At 36.2% G+C, this 19,425-nt stretch overlaps 1 protein-coding gene across 6 annotated transcripts in view; it reads right to left on the reverse strand.

Annotated features, from left to right (window-relative positions):
• Nucleotides 1-19,425, reverse strand: part of VIRMA (vir like m6A methyltransferase associated) — a 63,408-nt gene that overhangs the window by 6,109 nt on the left and 37,874 nt on the right. For 3 of the 6 annotated variants that reach the window (XM_086335925.1, XM_086335920.1, XM_086335924.1), the window contains 9 exons: nucleotides 16,632-16,714; nucleotides 14,287-14,380; nucleotides 13,598-14,142; nucleotides 12,844-13,079; nucleotides 12,136-12,388; nucleotides 9,902-10,119; nucleotides 4,376-4,508; nucleotides 1,145-1,297; nucleotides 538-698 (listed from right to left, as the gene is read on the reverse strand). In XM_086335925.1, coding sequence (XP_086192051.1) covers nucleotides 538-698; nucleotides 1,145-1,297; nucleotides 4,376-4,508; nucleotides 9,902-10,119; nucleotides 12,136-12,388; nucleotides 12,844-13,079; nucleotides 13,598-14,142; nucleotides 14,287-14,380; nucleotides 16,632-16,714 — 1,876 coding nt within the window. The remainder of the gene's footprint in view (nucleotides 1-537; nucleotides 699-1,144; nucleotides 1,298-4,375; nucleotides 4,509-9,901; nucleotides 10,120-12,135; nucleotides 12,389-12,843; nucleotides 13,080-13,597; nucleotides 14,143-14,286; nucleotides 14,381-16,631; nucleotides 16,715-19,425) is intronic. The other 3 variants (XM_086335927.1, XM_086335921.1, XM_086335926.1) reach the window with 1 other exon arrangement.

Consider the following 19,425-nt stretch of genomic DNA (forward strand, 5'->3'; position numbering starts at 1 on the left):
AGAGAATAATTTCACCACATTAAACACTCATTATCTCTAGAAGGACAGTGCTCCAAAGATCAAGAGGCATAGCCTCTAGACCAGGGATCAGTAAACTATGACTCTATTTGGCCAACTTGCTTTTGAATAGCCTGCAACCTAGGAATGGGTTCCACATTTTTAAAGCTTTTTAAAGAAAACCAAAAGAAACAAGCAAAAAGCTATAGAAGTGTGTGCAGCAGAGACTGAGTGTGGCCTGCAAAGTCTAGATTTTTCTTGCCTAGCCCTCACGTGTGTGCTGCGCTGTGCAGGCTCCTCTGTCCATGGTATTTTCCAGGCAAGAATACTGGAGTGGGCTACCATTTCCTACTCTAGGGAAATCTTCCTGACCCAGGGGTCAAACTCTGTCTCTAGCATCTCCTGCACTGGCAGGCAGATTCTTTACCACTGTGCCACTTGGGAAGCCCTTACAGAAAATAATTTGCTGGCCTCTTCTAGATCCCAGCCATCTGCATGTTTCCCACTATCTACTCAACCACAAAACACTGCTTGTTTTACCTGTTGTTAAACAGATTCTGGAGAGATTCTGGAGCTGAAAGTACTGGTTCTACATCCTGGTCACCAAGAGGTAGAGGATCACCTGATGACTCTAGCATCTGCTTAAGTCCAACCACACTGTCCAACAGAGAATCCAGACTGTCATCATCTTTTGAATGCTCCTAGATACAAACAAAAGCAGAATAAGAAAATGCAGGTAAAATTTGAACATGTATGCCCATAATCTACTGACTCTTTAGTAGAAAAGGTGGTATTCCATTACTAAGAAATTTGGAACACCATCAAGAAATTAGCACTATTATACGTATTAAAGTAAAACAAACGCCAAAAACACTTGCCATTTTATTTCTAAGTAATGGTATCAGGGGGCACTCTGCATTCAAACAATAGATCATTCAAAAAGTACTGCCTTCATGTACTCCTTAAAATTCATAATAGTATGGAGGACTTCACTCCAAATCATTAATTCAGAGCATAAATACCCAACTGAGAGGTCACTATTTTTAAAAGTCACTAGGAAAACTTGTACTAGTCAAATTGAGAAGAAAGTATGTCTTAGGAAGGAGCTGTTTTTGTTTCTGGTTTTTTTTGTTTTTCTTTTTTTTACCAAAACAAGCTTCTCTAGTTCAAGGAACAAATTTTCTGGACTTTCTTCTTTGCTTTGTAGAAGCTGTTTTAACTCTGCAGCATTAATACTCATCGTCCGTGCTGAATGAGCTCCCTCTACTTCCATGAGACCACTATCGTCTCCACAACATCCCTGTAAATGTCACACACAAGTTAAATTTGAGAGCAGAGAAATTTGCAAAAATGCTTCCAAAATCTCTCAGATATTTAAGATTGCGGCAATCTTCCCCTCAGTGTTTTGGTTTTTACATCAGTACAAACGGCTGGTTTTAAGAATTAGTCAGCTCAAAGCTGAAACAAGTTTTTCTTTACAACTCACAAAATAAACAGGCAAACACATTTCTCAACAAAAATATCCAATGACAAACACACTGGCACTTGCAGGAAACAGAATATACTAATTGATACTCAAATTAATAAAAATGCTGCTATAACAGCTAAAAATGCTGAACTTCCTTTTCTGGAGACAAGGCAAACAACTAAAGAAAACAGGAACCATATATTTAAGACTATGTGTTGTCTACAGATGTCATAAAGTTATTATTTTCTGCTTTGAAAAATATGCCACACAATAAAGTGAATGTGGGAATCATGAAAAAAATTCACCACACAAAGCAAATCTCAGTTCATGATAATAAATCCATCCATTGTCACATATGAAAGAAAACTTAAGTAGCTTCAAATTTAACACAGCCCTGTTTTAAACATCTCAACATGAATATCGGTCCCACCAATTCTGATGCAGGACTTAGTATTTTTAAGTTAACAGTAACATTAAAATTCGTTTGTAGCTCCTACCATTTTTCCTTTAACTGGACACATTTCAGTGAAAACTAAATGAAAATTATTCTGCACAGATTTCCACTCAAACTGATACTGTGCCTAGAGCACACTTGCTCCTTTCAGTAAACACTAGACTAAGGAGTCATTTACATGACATTAAGGAACAGGACATGCAATTTTAATGAGAAATTCAATAAACCATATGTCTACAAGGGTTTTACCTGCTCTGTTTGGAAGTGGTGATAAAGGATATGTTGATGATGGTCTACCTTATGCTTTATTTTTTTTTTTGATGTATGAATTAACAGACTAAATATATTTCATAGAAAGAAGTATATTAATGAGATCACAAATTATCAAGGTATCTATCTGACTTTTCTCAGTTATTCATACCACTTTAAACAGGTGGGAAATTCAGTACAGCTGAATCAAAAAGTATTATATGTTAAATGTTGGTTGCTCAGTCATGTCCAACTCTTTTGTGACCCCATGGACTACAGCCTGCCAGGCTCCTCTGTCCATGGAGTTCTGCAGGCAAGAATGGTGGAGTGGGTAGCCATTCCCTTCTCCAGGACATCTTTGAACCCAGGTCTCCCATATTGCAGGCAGATTCTTTACCGTCTGAGCCACCAGGGAAACATTATAATGATTATTATTTTTCAAGGTCAGGAAAAGCAGAATAACCAATTTTTTAAAGAGAAAAACTATGAATTAATTAAAATATTTGGAATAAAATTTAAAAATAAAATATTTGGAAGGATACAAAATTTCACCTCTCCCTCCTACCTTGCTTCTTCATTATTATGAACAGAAATTGAACAAAATAAAACACGTTTTAAATTCTTATCTACTTGTTATTAAAAACAGCCTTAGAAAATCTAGAGTCAAATTTAGCTTAATTTGAAGATTGCTCTCTCTATATATATATACACATACATTACTGTGAAAAGTAGTAAAAGAATTTCTAAGGAGATTTTTTTTAATCTACAAAGTGATTTCAGGAAAATGAAAATTCTATGAAATATATGATACCACTTCAAATCTCCATAATCATTTGTCAAACGCTTTAGCTATTAAACTATAGAAGACACTATGCAATTACACTAGGAAAAATCCAGTAAGACATGGTCTCTGACCTAAGTGACGTTAACACTCAGGTAGTAGAAGAGGAAATGCTAAGTAGGCATATAAATGATCTATAAAAAGAAATCCAGTAATATGATGTGAAGTATACAGAAAGAAAAGTAATATTAACAGGCTTCGCAAATCAGGGTGTGTTAAAATAGGCACTATAAATAGATTACAGTTTGACCAGACAGAAAGAGAGACAGACAGAGAAAACAACAAACTAACAGAGGCATGGCCAAGGAGATACACGTAAGTAGAGGAGATTTACGGATGGTGCCTCCCAGTAAGGGAGAAGTGGTTGCAAAAGTAGCTTTTTGCCCTACAGTGAATAGTCTTGAATGCCATGCTAAAAAGTCTGGAATTTATTCTATAGACACCAGAAGTTATTGGAGAGTACAGTGATATGATCTGCTATCTGCTTCAGGAAGTTATGAACTCATACAGAACTATTCAGAATGTACCAAAGAAGTAAATGCTTGGAAGGAAAAACTGGAAAGGAAGTTGATACAGCACTCTGCAAGAAAATATCAATAGACAGCTAAGAGTTATACAAAAACTGAACATAAATTCTGGAGTGGGAAAGGGCAATAAGTCAAACAAAAAATTCACTAGAGGGGCTCAAGAGCAGATTTGAGCTGGCAAAAAAAAAAAAAAAAAAAGAATCTGTGAACTTGAACATAGTCAACTGAGATTATCCATTTTAAGCAACAGAAAGGAAAACATGAAGAACCATGTGCACAGCCTCAAAAGATGCTTGTGGAGATACTATCAAGAGTACCAACACAGGCATAATAAAGGGTCTCAGAAGAGGAAGAAGGAGTCAGAAAAAATATCTAAAGAAACGGTGACTGAAAACTTTACAAATTTGATGAAAAACATTAATTTACACTTTCAAGAGGCTCAACAAACTCCAGGTAGAACAAACTTAATCCACCCTTAACACATGATCAAGAGCCAAAAACAAAGAATCTTGAAAACAGTGAGAAGTGACTCAATAAAAGATTAACAAGTGATTTATTGTCAAAAACCATGGAAGCCACAATGCAGTAGGAAAACATTTTCAAACAGCTGAAAGAATTAAGAATGATACCTAATAAACTCTACTCTTAACAATCTATTTTTTTTATAAATCAAAAACCCATACTTTTAGTGAGGTGAGGACATATGAAAAAAATAGAATGTAAGTTCCAAGTTCCAAATAACATCATTCCAAGATATTTTTGAACCCAAGTGATTTTTTTTAACATATACATTAAGTTTGTAAATATGAGAAATACCAAATACATATATATACACTTACCATTGTATCAGAATTAAGAATTTGTCTCATAAATTCCAAAAATGAAGATGCAAGTTCACCTGTGTCTTTACTAAATGTGCTGACCACTCGTTTCAGTAAACTATGCAGAGCATTACTATTTTTCCTTAAAGAACTGTAAATAAAGAAAATAGAGAGGCAATGTTTTAAAATTTGAGCATATAAGTCTGGCATGAGAAATGAACTATCTCAGTTCAGACAAACAAAATTTAGTAAATTAAAATGTTACATTTCAAGAAATGTAAAAAAGTACTTTGGTTTATCTGTCATACAAACCATGTAACAAAGCATTTCTTTTTATAGTTGATACCTCCTTTTAAAGAAGATAGACTTCATAAGGGTGTCTCTCATAGCTCTGGCGGTAAGGAATCCGCCTGCAATGCAGGAGGTCCAGGTCTGCTCCCTGAGTTAAGAGGAGAGGCCTGACAGGCTACAGTCCATGTGGTCACACAGAGCTGGACACAACGGGCATGCATGTACACAAACGTCAAAAACACAGAAAGAAAAAAACTCCCCCAAATAACAAAGCTACAAAACTTAGCAAATAAATTCACAGGTTCCTTTTTGAACACTTTTTTATAATCTGGGGATTTCTCTAACATAAGGAAGTTATAGCTGTCTTGAAAGCCTGCTGCTGCTGCTGCTAAGTCACTTCAGTCGTGTCCGACTCTGTGCGACTCCATAGATGGCAGCCCACCAGGTTCCGCCGTCCCTGGGATTCTCCAGGCAAAAGTACTGGAGTGGTACTTTTGCGCCATCACCTTCTCCGCTTGAAAGCCTAATTTATATAATAACTACAAAGAATGATTATCTTTATGACAGTGTAATCTGACAGAAAGAAATCAAAGGTATCAAGTAAGCATCAGTAAACTTTTTATGTAAAGGGTCTAACGATAAATATTTTAGGCTTTACAGGGTTATACAGAACTCAATCTGCCCTCTATACAGAATAGTGGTCTCAGTCACAGCTACTCAATGGCTAACGTAGTGGGAAACCATCTGTAGACAACACATAAATATTGACTACGTTCCAATAAACGCTGGATTTGGCCTGTGGCCCACAATTTACCATCCTCTTATAGAGAGGTTTCAGTGTAAGAAATAATCATGCTATGTGTCCAAAACCATGACAATACATAACCCTGCTAAAATTATGCATTTATATAGTTCTTAGTTGATCAAAATAAAATTTCAAGACTTGGATAAAGCAATACAAAATGGAGAAAGATAAGACTCGTGCTCATGAGAACTTTATAAAATAATGAAACAGACAAAGCACAATAAACAGGAATGAGATTAAACATAGAGATAGTACAATCAACGGAAAAAGCTTAGGTTAAAAATTGGATTATACCAATTACTAGCCTTTACTTATAACTTTAAGAGAATGAGCCTTATTTAGATGGCCTTTCAAAAACTGGGGTCCACTGCATACCCTTTAGAATGTCTACAATTAAAAAAGTAAACTAGCAATACTAAAATCTGGTATTTTGTCACTCAACTTGTAGCGAAGTTGTCTATAAAAGGGTGGCACACTAGACTGCTGGGGTGATGGCTTTGTATGGAAATGTGATAGTAGACACATTACGGTCAAAATCCACACAACTGTATATCATAAAACATGGATGAGGTTACAAAGAAAGGGGGAAAGTTAGAATCCACCCTCTGACACTGTATTAGAAACAAAATACTTGTATGGACTCATCTTTTAAAATATATACATACAATAAATAGATGGGGGAAAAAATGTAGATTTTTTTGGTAAATGCATGAGTTAGGACACATGTATTTCCCAGCCCTAGTCAACGAGAAAAACCAAAATTAGTGATGTAAGTTGAACAATAAAATAAATAACGACATACTGTTCAATTAGTACACAACAAAAAAACTTAATGTCCACAAGTCTATATGGATATAAATACCCAAATAAGTAAATAAATGGGGAAAAGTGATGAATTCATCCTTACAGAGGATAATTAAGTGAAAAAGGAATAAGAAAAATAGGAAATCACTCTTAAAACACCATGGGCTTCCCCTGATGGCTCAGCTGGTAAAGAACCCGCCTGCCAAAGGAGGAGACATAGGAGACACCAGCTTGATCCCTGGGTCGGGAAGATCCCCTGGAGAAGGAAATAGCAATCCACTCCAGTATTCTTTCCTGGAAAAATCCATGGACAGAGGAGCCTGGCAGGCTTCAGTCCATGGGGTTGCAAAGAGTCAGGTATGACTGAGTGTGCATGCACACACACACACACACACATTAAAACACCACAGTAATAACTGACATGTGCCAAGATTCACTGATGGACAATAAAATGACTGGATGAAAATTTTAAGTAGAAACAGGACATTTACATAGTCTTGAAGTATATTATCAAAATGTTTAGTTTAAAAACAGAAAACTAGTAAGTTTGCTGTGCAGAATCCTAGCAGACAGCATCTCAGTTTGGTGACCAAGGTTAGTTATCACCAGTAATGCATATTTCCTGATATGATGTACTTAGAACATTACTAGAAAAACTGGTAAAATCTAAGCAAGTTCTGTATTTTGGTTAACAGTATTATGTCAAGTTTAGTTTCTTAATTTTGACAAATATTCAATGGTTATTCAAGACATCAACGTAAGGACAGGGATAAGGGTAAGTTGGATGAAGGGTATATCTGAGCTCTGTACTATTATTTTGTAATTTTTCTGAAAGTCTAAAATCATCTCAAAAAAAGTTTTTTTAAGTGAGGCCTTTCTCAGGACTAGAGGATATAGTCAGCTATTTATTGAAAAAGCCAGATCACACTATACCTCTGCTCAAAACCTCATAATGGCTCTCGTGTGTCTGTGTGTACGTTAATCGCTCGGATGTGTCCAACTCTTTGTGATCCCATAGCCTGCCAGGTTCCTCTGTCCATGGGATTCCCCCGGCAAGAATACTAGGGTGGGTAGCCACTTCCTTCTCTAGGGAATCTTCCTGTCCCAGGGATCAAACCTGGGTCTCCGGCATCGCAGGTGGATTCTTTACCATCTGAGTCACCAGGGAAGCCCAGTGGCCCTTGTAAGTAACTCTAAAGGCCCCCGATGACCCCTTCCCTCACCTACCCACTACCTCTCTGACCCGGGGCCCTGTCATTTTCCAATGTGCTTACTCACTTTAAGAGCAACCACCACAGTCTCCAGGCCATTTCTCAGACAAGTTAGGCATACCACATGCAGTTGCTCTCCCCCAGCATATTAACATGTTTCACTCACCTCCCTCAGTTCTTTGTTCAAGGGCCACCTTCTCAGCGAGGACTTCCCTGATTACCTCCTCAAACTTCAAATGACAACTCTCCCCCTCACTTCAGCACTCGCTACTCCTTTGCTCTATTTTATATTGTTTTATAACACACTGTGTATTTTATTTACATGTTGATCATCTGTCTACTTCTAATAGAATGAAAGCATCGAGAAGACAGGGATTTTTTTTTTAATTATTAAATCTCCAGCACCTAGAGCAGTGTCTGGCCCAGAGGAGGGCATTCAACAAATATCTGTGAACTAAATGACTCTAACATTCCTTCATAATGCCTACTATGAACCAGGTTTCTAGGTGCTGGAGGGAGTACAGTCAAGAAAACACAGTCCCTGTCCTTGTGCAGATTATATTCTATTGAGGGAGACAACCAAATACGCAGTAAGTCTATATGACATAATGTCAAAATATAAAGGGGTATAAGGAATGGGGACACAAAGGATACACATTTTAGGCAGGCATTTAGGCAGGAAATATATTGATACAGATACCTGAGTGAAGTAAAAAAATAAGTCCTAGAAGAAACTAGGGAAAAAGCATTTTAGGAAAGAAAAAAAAAGGTCTAGAAATAGGAATGAGCCTGACAGGGAGCCAAATTGAGGATAAAAGAGCTATGAGAAAAGTCAGAAAGATAAGCAAGAGCTGGACTGTATAAGAGCCCTAGAGATCAATATCAAGTTTGAATTTTGCAGTTCAATGGAAAGCCAACAGAAGGATTTAAGCAAAATAATAATGACACATACCTTGTTTTAAGTTTAAAAAGATCAATCTGAGCGCTAAGAAAATATTTTTTATGGGGACAATACTAGAAGTAAGAAGAGAAGACTGGAGGCTATTGCAATGGGTCATATAGGCAAATACAATGGAGGGGACAGGGGTGGTAACGATGGAGGTGGAGAAAGGTGATCAGATTCAGGATGTTTTGAAAACATAACGTACTGGACTTCCTGACAGACTGGAGGCAGGGAGAAAGGAAAAGAGAAGCAGCAAGAATCTTCGCGTTTAACATTTACCAAGTTAAGCAAGACAGAAACATGTCTGAGGCAAGAATATCAAGAGCTCTGCTTTCATTCAGCTTGGGTGTCCATTAGATGGCTAAGCAGAGACATCAAATAGATATATGAGTTACATGGAGCTCAGCAGAAAGATCCAAGCTGAAGAAACAAAGGAAATAGGTTACAATGACTTACATGAACCTAGCAGAGCCAGCTTTTTTTAAAAACTAAGTTTAATTGGATATGTAGTGTATAAGACGAGTTTTAAAGGTAAATATCTGGGCAATAGGAAAAAAGACATTTAAGAAATAAAATTTAAAGACTTTGGCGAAAGACTGGGAGGTGGCAGGGGGAGAACCTGCGTGTTCAGCAGGTGCCATTAACTGAGAGAGAGTACAGGAGGACAGGCTAAGCAGGGGGAAAGATGGGAAGCAGCACCAAGCACTCTACCTGGAACCAACGTTATAAGAATTGATGAGAGGCACAAATACATGTTGCCTAATCCTTTCGATCTCATAATCCTACACACTTCTACGAATTCTCAGGGAAACTAAGTAGTAGCTATCTATCTCCCTAGTGAAGAAAAAGACGAGGGCATGGATAGCAATGGGGAGCAGAAATTACACCTGAGAGACTGAGCAGCATGAGAGTTATATCATTTCAAATCCATTTCAGATCAGCCACTCCTCTAGAGAATAAACAGAATCAGCACTTTCAGCTTCAGAGTCCAGAATACCACACTACCATCATCTTTGAAGAACTAGAGGAGTCTATGCCAACCAAACAAGTATCTTCGAGCACTGAATTAATGACACCGGAATGATAAGATTTCCTTCTCAATTTATATTACCTAAAGATTTTATTACTAGTACATTTCACTGCTAATGAATCTTTTCCACAAATTCAGAATTTCTCCACATGAAAGAAACCATACCTTCCACCTTCTACAACATCTATGAATTAATTAATATGGGGGAATTAAAATACAAGAAAATAGTAAATTTTTACCACTTCCTGGTGGCTCAGTGGTAAAGAATCCACCTGCCACCGCAGGAGACGCAGGGTCAATCCCTGGGTTGGGAAGATCTCCTGGAGAAGGAAATGGCAACCCATTCCAGTAATCTTGCCTGGGAAATCCCATGGACAGAGGAGCCTGGCGGGCTACAGTCCATGGGGCCGCAAAAGAGTCAATTAAGTAACAACAGAATTAAATTAGATAAAGCATTTACCTTTTTAAATGAAATAATCCATAATCATGCTCTGCAAGAAACATCATTGTTCTGACACATGTCAGTAAACAGCTGTAACTGCTCTCAGAGTTAGCTACCACAGCCAGGAGACAGTCACAGATTGAGGCCATCAGTTCTTTGTTTGGTAGAGAATTGGAGAGTTGCTCCAGTTCAGAAACAGAACCTTCAGAAGAGTTTGGCAAAATTAGTGCAATGTCCTGTGAGGGAGGAGGGGAGTTGGGGAAAAAACAGTTTTTTTAAATGATTGTCACTATCACTTCGAGCTTTTATTTCTGAAATACACAGCAATTAGTACTTAGTAGTTATTGAAATAGTATAATTATTATCCCATCCCAAACACAGATTCAAACACATTAAATACAAAGGAGTTGTTCTGCCCTTCTACAAAGGTTAATACAAGGATACGCACCTAAAGAATTTGCTTCAGTGTTTCTACTTTGTAAGACTGACACCTAACCACTTGGCAGCGGAACCTGATTCACAGTATTCTTATTTTAAAAGAACATCTCTTTGAAAAATTTTTCCTTCTGGCTTATACTAAGTGTAGTTTCTATCTTCAAATGGTTAGGTTAGTACTTTGGGTATGAAAATATTTTAAATTATTATATTTATTCATCTGAATATTTTTAAATTTATAAAGAAAGCATTCAGAGAAATAAATTTTAATAAATATATCCATACTTGAATTTAAAATATCACAAAAAGAAATGGATGGAACGAAAAAACATTTAGGCACAATCTTCCAATATTTTCCTCTCGTTTTTATATACATCTAAAATTCAAGTTTTTCAATGTCAGCAAGTTTACCTAACAATAACTAAAAACCCACACTACTCTTTTTACAGAAGTAAAGCAGACTTTACAGAAACATTTTTAGGTATGTGTTATTGCCTTTAACCACTTCAATATACTGGAAACCACTATTCAACTTGGGTTAAAACTATAAAACAAAGCTTGAATAGAAAGGAAATACAACTAGGTGAGGCCAGCCAAGAATGAAGCTTATGTGATCAGGGTAGCTAGGATGCTGAACTGTTACTCAGCATGGTCATACAACTCAATATTAATTATAAAACAAATACCAGCTGATTGGACATTTTGAGGTATAAAGACTTAAAACAGCCTTTTTACCAGGTCCAAAACTATTTTCTACCAGATCTCCTTTTTGTGAAAACAAATCACACAAAAAATGTTCCTTCTTGACTTGAGTGTTAAATGTAACCAAATTGGATTTTTTTTTTTTTAAGCTAGAAAAAGGTAATCTTCTAATATGTGTGTGCTTAGTCACTCAGTCATGTCTGACTCTTTGCAACCCCAAGGACTGTAGCCCACCAGGCTCCTCTATCCACGAGAATTCTCCAGGCAAGAATACTGGAGTGGGTTGCCATGCCCTCCTCCAAATCTTCTAATATGGGATCCTATTAAAAATACTCTGCCTGGAAAAATCACATTCGATTAATTAGATAGTAGGAGCATTTTGACAAGCTAAAATCCTATCAGGCAGAGAAATCTATGATGATCCCTGTAACAATGGGCTTTAAAAGTTAAAGCAATTCTCATTAACTCATGGAACTACCAATTGGAAGTTAATAATAGGAACAGCAGGAAGAAGTACTACTACTTCTAGTCAACATCTATAAGCACAGTAACCTGAAGCACACTAAAACTGTAGTAGGCTGTGATGCCTTCCAAAGTTGCAAAGACTTCCCTGGCTTCCCAGCGGTTAAGACTCTGCACTTTCCTGGTTGAGGAACTAAGATCCCCACATACCTTTAGGAATGGCTAAAAAAAAATTTTTTTAATTAAAAAAAAAAAAAGCCCAAACAAAAAAATATAGTATTAATTCAACCAATCACAAAACTACAATATTCAAGAATGAATCAGTACAGAATATAATTGGAAAGAAAATGAAACTACCAGATAAAACCAACCCCAAAGAATACAACGGCACACAGAATAAATACCCAAAGACAGTATCTCATAAAGACAATGAAAAAACCTCTTTAGAGAAACATGTGATGTACAAGGTCAAAGAAAGTTATGTAGCACCAAATCATTTTATTGTTGGTTCAGTGGTCAAATATCCCCCCTAAACAATAATATGAATAATGAAACAGATGAGATCTTTTTGTTAGCAGCCAAGAATTACATCAGGAGAAGTTGTTAAAAAATATATACACCCACAAAGAATTTATAAAAATAACTATAAATACCTGATCACAGAGAGACTGCAAAATGGATGTGATATATTCAACACACTGCTGACGAATAACACTGTCTCCAGGAGACCGCACCAAAACCAACAGATCCTGGAATATCTCTGCATATCTTTCATCACCTTTAATAGTTCCACTAATTAGATGCAAAATAGCTAATTTACAAGCTTTGTGTGAAGCCAGAGCATCAAGAAGAGCAAGCAACCTGGTGGTTTGGCTAGTATATTGTTTTTCTTTATCTTCTGAAGTGCTGAAATAAAATCAACACATTTAGTAAACAAAATTCTTGATTTTAAGGCATTACTTAGTAATTTGCTTTTTCAACACGTATTATACAAATCTTACGTAAAAAATTTCATTCCTTGGGTATGACAACTCTGGAATTTTACAATTACTATAAAACTTTGTAAATTTGGGTTTTCAATAACACATTTTCTTAAATCAGAGTACTTCACAGTTCACTTTTCCAGCACCCTAAAACTTGAAATATTTCAAGGTATCTTGCAGATAAAATAATAGCTTTCTAATCAAAATTTACCTTTATATATTCACATATACATGTGCCTATGCTGTGTGTATTTTATATGTACACGTATTATCTGAGCAATCTTAAGCCTGGTTTCCAAAGTCTAAGTTAATTTTTTTTTAAAGTATTTGTGTCAAAAATACCTTGAGGAAAAAAATTTTAGTGCAAAATGAAAATACCTTTGCAAGTCTTCTACAATCAAATCCAACACAGTTCTCATAATCAGAAGGGCAGTTGGTGAGGCAAGGTCACACAATTGAACACAAATACGCCGTAACATATGTTGAATGGGCTGGCAGGTTGTGCCAGAGAAAGAGCGAACTATTTCTTGGAGCAACTTTGCTTGAACATGAAGGTGCATGCTCCACAACTTTCGGGTGTTGAGTGCCACTGATATATCATGTGGCTCAATAACCTGTTAAAAAAGTATAATGTGTGTGTACGTAGATTTTTTTTAGTATTTATTTACAATCACAAAAACTGTTAAGGAAGAACTATTATGAAAAGAACATCTTTACTGCATGCTTAAAACATTTAATTTTCTGTTGTACAATTAAACATTTGCTTGAATTCATTGCATCTAATAAAAAATCTTATTGTTCTCAGGTTAGCAGTCAGTAGAGCAGAGTCCATTGATGAAGCAACCTAGTTAATGGTGGGGGAAAAAGATTTAAAAACAACAAAAGTACAAGTATACGTAACAGCATAATAAAATTCACATTAACAAAAATTTATTTAAAATGTTACTCCCATGTTTCCTTAATGACCAACTTGCTTCAGTTTTTATCTCACCCTCATCCAGGTATTTTATGTCTTTCTTAGGGGAAGGAGATGAGGGGGTCTTTTGTTTTTGTTTTTTTAAGAAAAACCACTGGTTTTTAAAAAAGTGTTATTGCCATCATTTATAAGATGCATGTTATATGGAAGTGATACCTGAGTTGTTTGCATGGGCAATGGTAGAGGCAGCAGCTCTGAAAGGAGTATGAGTCCAGAAAAAAATCCTTCAGGAACCTTCAATATCGAAGAAAGAACTTCTTTTAACATTAAAGACCAAGTATTGTTAGCTAGAGTCTCTTCTGAGATAGTGAGCTTTTCATTAACTCCTTGGGTAAAAGTCAGTAAGATATCAATGATATCATTCTGAATTTTCTGTTCATCACTATCCAAACGACCTGAGAGAGGGATAGAGCACAGGAGCATGTGTAAAGTCACAAGTGCTGAAGGAACACGCATGTCCTTAAACTCAAAGGATCCACCTCTCAGGAGTTCCGTTAACATAGTTTTAAGAAGAGTGAGTGTGCAGCGAGCCATCGAAATGGTAGTAACTCTGTGAAGGGTAGTCCCCATGTTGACATGGAGCCTCCATGGCTGAGTCAGAATACTGTTCAATTTTTGTAGCACCCGAATAAAGGTGTCCATTCCTTCAGCAGAAAAAAGCTGAATGACAGCAAGATTCCATTTCAGGTCTTTCTGTTGACCTTTACATAAATAAGGGAGAAAAAAAAAACAAAAACTAATTACTTAAATATTAATCACTGGTTAAGATTTTTGAATATTTTATTTAATAAATGATATTTACACTGGGCTTTAAAAATAGTTTTTAAGTATAGTAGCCACATTACCTTCAACAGGGGGTGGGGGACAGGCCACATTACAGAGAACACGCAAGGCAGTAGTAAGGCCAACTCCTTCTGGGGTCATCAAGTTATCAGTATTCTTCAAAAATAAAAATGAACAGAAACTTTAATTTCTTAGTACCTATCAGACCCAGAGAAGGCAATGGTTAAAAACAGGAGTTTCAAGTTAAGTACTTACATCATTTTAAACTTCCTTAGTGCACTTAAAACATGAATAAAGCTAATGAAGTTTTAAAGGTTATACAATCTTTGGCATATGTTGTATCATATGTGACATTATGTTTATAAAATGAATAACTGCTGACACAAGTATATTAAAAAGTACTGACTAAAAAACAAAGGCTACATACAGATAGGTATGAACTCTCTGTGTTAAGAATTTAAAATAGCTCCTTTTTGGATACTCTTTCTATATATCCGTTTTTCCAAAAAGGAAGCAAGGGATTCTGATTTTACAGAGCCCTGTGGGTACAAAAACCTCTTTCAAAATTGATGAAGCATCAGGGAGTGGTTTAATACTACATAACATACATTTCAAAAATACCACAGGAATCTAGTAATGATGGCCATTTGGGGCATGAAGAGAGGAAGAAGAAATACAGTTACCTATGTCCTTAGCACCTGCCCAGGCTATGTTTTCCTGCCAACAAATAGTTACACTTAAGTTGCCTTATTTTTGTAATTTTCAAAGAGCAGCATATAGATGGTTTAAAAAACTTGGAAGAAATACGACTTTAAAATGTTACTACTTCAGCCTTTAAACCTCAGAGGAGAAACCTAAAAATAAGAAAACCCTTTTCCTCATGTTTCCCACCACTGTAGCTCACCCGGTAAAGAATCCGCCTGCAATGAGGGAGACCTGGATTTGATCCCTGGGGTTGGGAAGATCCCCTGGAGAAGGGAAAGGCTACCCACTCCAGTATCCTGGCCTGGAGAATTCCATGGACTGCGTAGTCCATGAGGTTGCAAAGAGTCGGACACGACGGAGCAACTTTCACTTTCACTTTCCCTACCTTGGGTTATCTTTCCCTCTAACTTCTTCCTTGCTGCCTTTCAGTTATCCCACAAGTTACTTAAGGCAGCAGGGAGTCACAGAGTGACGTTTCTGTCTTAGATCAGCTGTTTTTTAGCACACCTTAGAGAGTTATTTATAATAACCATACTTAACAGGACAAGGATTTACATAAAAATTAAAAATTTGAATTATAACATGCAATTCAAATTTCTAGCGCTGAACTTTTTACTGGTTAAATACTTTATTTTATTTATTTATTTTTTTTGGTTAAATACTTTAATCCAAGTCCTCTGGTATTTTACTGGATACTTAATATATTCTCCTAACTATGCACAAGTACCCTAAATACCTGACCATCTAAATTTACAGGACACAAATGTACCTCTGCTAAATAAAAAGACTGAATATAATCAAAAACTCTAGATCGTCTTTGAGGCATAAAATAAAGAACAGAAGAATATGATGGCATTGTAGGAGGTAAAAGTACTCTCTGGGGGAGATGGAGGAAAAGGATAATTCAAGGTCTATTCTGCCCCTCTAGTTTAAAACTTCTTATGCATCATTTTAAAAGAAAAAAAGAAGGAAGAACATCTTCAAAAAAAAAAAGAGCACTTTTTTTTTTAAAGCACTTAAAAAGAAGAGCACTTTTAAAAAAAAGAAGAGCACCTTTAGTCCTTCATCCTATGATACACACTGGATCAACTAAGGAGCAAAGAAAACTTTTTAAACTTCCCCAACTAACAATGTTTTGATTATAACAAAGTTTTGCATTATGAATTACTTGACTTGTATACGAATTTTTCAACTGTAATATTATGAACTATATGATTTTTCAACTCTCATGAATTACTTCAATTGCAGATTGAAGTAATTTAACCATCCCAAATGAACAAACAGAACTAGTCCTCATTCCAATTATCTAGAATTAACTCTTACCAATTTTCACCTAAAAATTTTGAGGGAAATTCTTTTTCAGAAAGTTTAACTAAAACAATTATATATCACATTATCATAGCATTTAACTTTAAAACATTTTTGTAAATGTCACCAAAATGGTAGGTGATATTATTCTTATTTGAGAAGAAAAAAAATAGGACAGAATCTGGCAATAGAAAGCAATATCGTTGTGGGCATCTGTGTTCATGTATACACACAATCACATATCCATCTATACCCACTACCAATCTATACCCACAGGACTAGTAAATCAATCAAGTATACTTAACTACATTATCTATACAAGTGATTTAATACGACATTACTATATACTACCACACAGTTCCATAAAATCAAGACACTTTTAAATTTTACTTACCTGTTTAACATATTCAATTAGGTTTGGGATGCAGTTAATCTCAAATCTAAGGTTTTTCAGAGGTTCAAGCCACTTGCCAAGTTCTTAAAAATGAAAACAGTAATTTACAACATAATATTTTAAAATAAAAGCCTTACAAACAAGCCTTAATAACAAAGGAAGTGAAGGTATTCTTTTCCAAAGACATGACACATTTTTAGATTGCAAAATCCATGTTCATTTCAATGGAGTGATTTTTATATAGGAATTATGTGTCTAAATTATTTAAACAAGCCTTAAAATGAAATGTAAATGTCATACTATACTGGTTTAGAAATAAGAAGCTATCACTCTTAGTTATTTGGCTTCTGAAAACTTAAATGTTTATACGATTAAACCGAACTATCTAACTTAAACTGAATTTTTCTATAGCAATCAACTTACAACATTAAAACAATTATAAAATTAACTGCCCATAAACAAACAAAATAACATAGTGCTTATTCACCCAATACTACCACTGATTCCCACACCTCCAAAACAGCATGCACAAATGTATTCATTTCTAACAGGATCAAACCCATGGAGGAACATTTGCTGAGGGCCTTTTCCTGTGACACAAATTTTAAATTTTGTCAATTTCCTAATCTGCCTTTACAAAAGTAAAAGTGATCACTCTCACCCCTAAAACAGTAACAGGAAACTTTGTTTGTGGAAGAAATACATGAAATACACCATTTATTGCAACTGAATCGCCTAGAAGCTATGCTGTAAAAGTGAAGTCAAAGTATTAGTCACTCAATCACGTCTGACTCTTTGTGACCCTGTGGACTGTTGCCCGTCAAGGTTCCTCTATACATGGAGTATTCCAGGCAAGAATACTGGAGTTGGTTGCCATTTCCTTCTCCAGGGGACCTTTCCGGCCCAGGAACAGAACCTGACTATCACCAAAAATGTTTTTCTAAAAGCATTCTAATGTAATAATTTCTAGACACTTATTAGAAGAACTGATGGAAACTGCAAATAGGAGTCGTCTCTCCTTGGTACTACACTCCTTTTTAGGATTACAACACTTTACATCTGAATATTTTTCCTATACAATTTTAAATTACCTCTTTCATGTATATAGAATATATATTGCTCAAATGAAAGATAAAACGAATAATAAATTTAAGCGTATTCATCACCCAGAATATGTACTAAAGCATTAGTAATACCTTTGAAGATGCTACACACCCTCTTTTTGTAAGGGCATACTTTGAGGGGGAAAAAACAATCTATTTTCAATATGGAAAGTTGAGTTTAGTATGCAACTTTTACTGGTAACACTTTAATCTTTTTAGGATTAATCCTAAACTTTAATCTTTTTAGGATTAAAAGAAAAAGAGGCCTGGGATTTCCCAAGCAGTCCAGTGGTTAACACTCCTCACTTCCACTGCAAAGGACACAGGTTCCATCCCTGGTCAGGGAACTAAGATCTAAGATCCCACATACTGCGCAGCATGGACAAAGACAAAAAAGAGAAGTGGCCACATGCTATCCTGACAACTACTGTGTTAAATTTTCTATTTGGCTAGTTTGAAAGCCAAGAACAAAAATAAAATAATAAAAACCTATAATTAAATACCTTGAACTTTTCAAGACTACCCACATAATAAGGTCCAACTTATTATAAACCGTATGAAACTAAACCATGCCCGTGGGGCCACCCAAGACGGGCAGGTCATGGTAGAGAGGGCTGACAGAATGTGGGCCACTGGAGAAGGGAATGGCAAACCACTTCAGTATTCTTGCCTTGAGAACCCCATGAACAGTTGGAAAAGGCAAAATGATAGGATACTGAAAGAGGAACTCCCCAGGTCGGTAGGTGCCCAATATGCTACTGAAGATCAGTGGAGAAATAACTCCAGAAAGAATGAAGGGATGGAGCCAAAGCAAAAACAATACCCAGTTGTGGATGGGACTGGTGATAGAAGCAAGGTCTGATGCTGTAAAGAGCAATATTACATACGAACCTGGAATGTTAGGTCCATGAATCAAGACAAATTGGAAGTGGTCAAACAGGAGATGGCAAGAGTGAATGTCAACATTCTAGGAATCAGCGAACTAAAATGGACTGGAATGGGTGAATTTAATTCAGATGATCATTATATCTACTACTGCAGGCAGGAATCCCTCAGAAGAAATGGAGTAGCCATCATGGTCAACAAAAGAGTCCAAAATGCAGTACTGGGATGCAATCTAAAAAATGACAGAATGATCTCTGTTCGTTTCCAAGGCAAACCATTCAATATCACAGTAATCCAAGTCTATGCCTCAACCAGTAATGCTGAAGAAGCTGAAATTGAACGGTTCTATGAAGACCTATAAGACCTTTTAGAACTAACACCCAAAAAAGATGTCCTTTTCATTATAGGGGACTGGAATGCAAAAGTAGGAAGTCAAGAAACACCTGGAGTAACAGGCAAATTTGGCCTTGGAATACGGAAAGGCTAATAGAATTTTGCCACGAGAACGCACTGCTCATAGCAAACACCCTCTTCCAACAACACAAGAAAAGACTCTACACATGGACATCACCAGATGGTCAACGCCAAAATCAGACTGACTATATTCTTTGCAGCCAAAGATGGAGAAGCTCTATACAGTCAGCAAAAAACAAGACTGGGAGCTGACTGTGGCTCAGATCATGAACTCTTTATTGCCAGATTCAGACTTAAATTGAAGAAAGTAGGGAAAACCACTAGACCATTCAGGTATGACCTAAATCAAATCCCTTATGATTATACAGTAAAGTGAGAAATAGATTTAAGGG

This window comes from Bos grunniens, chromosome 14 (genome assembly GCF_055505025.1).
Source record: "Bos grunniens cultivar Pamir isolate PY7600 chromosome 14, Bosgru_T2T1.0, whole genome shotgun sequence".
NCBI classification, from domain to species: domain Eukaryota; kingdom Metazoa; phylum Chordata; class Mammalia; order Artiodactyla; family Bovidae; genus Bos; species Bos grunniens.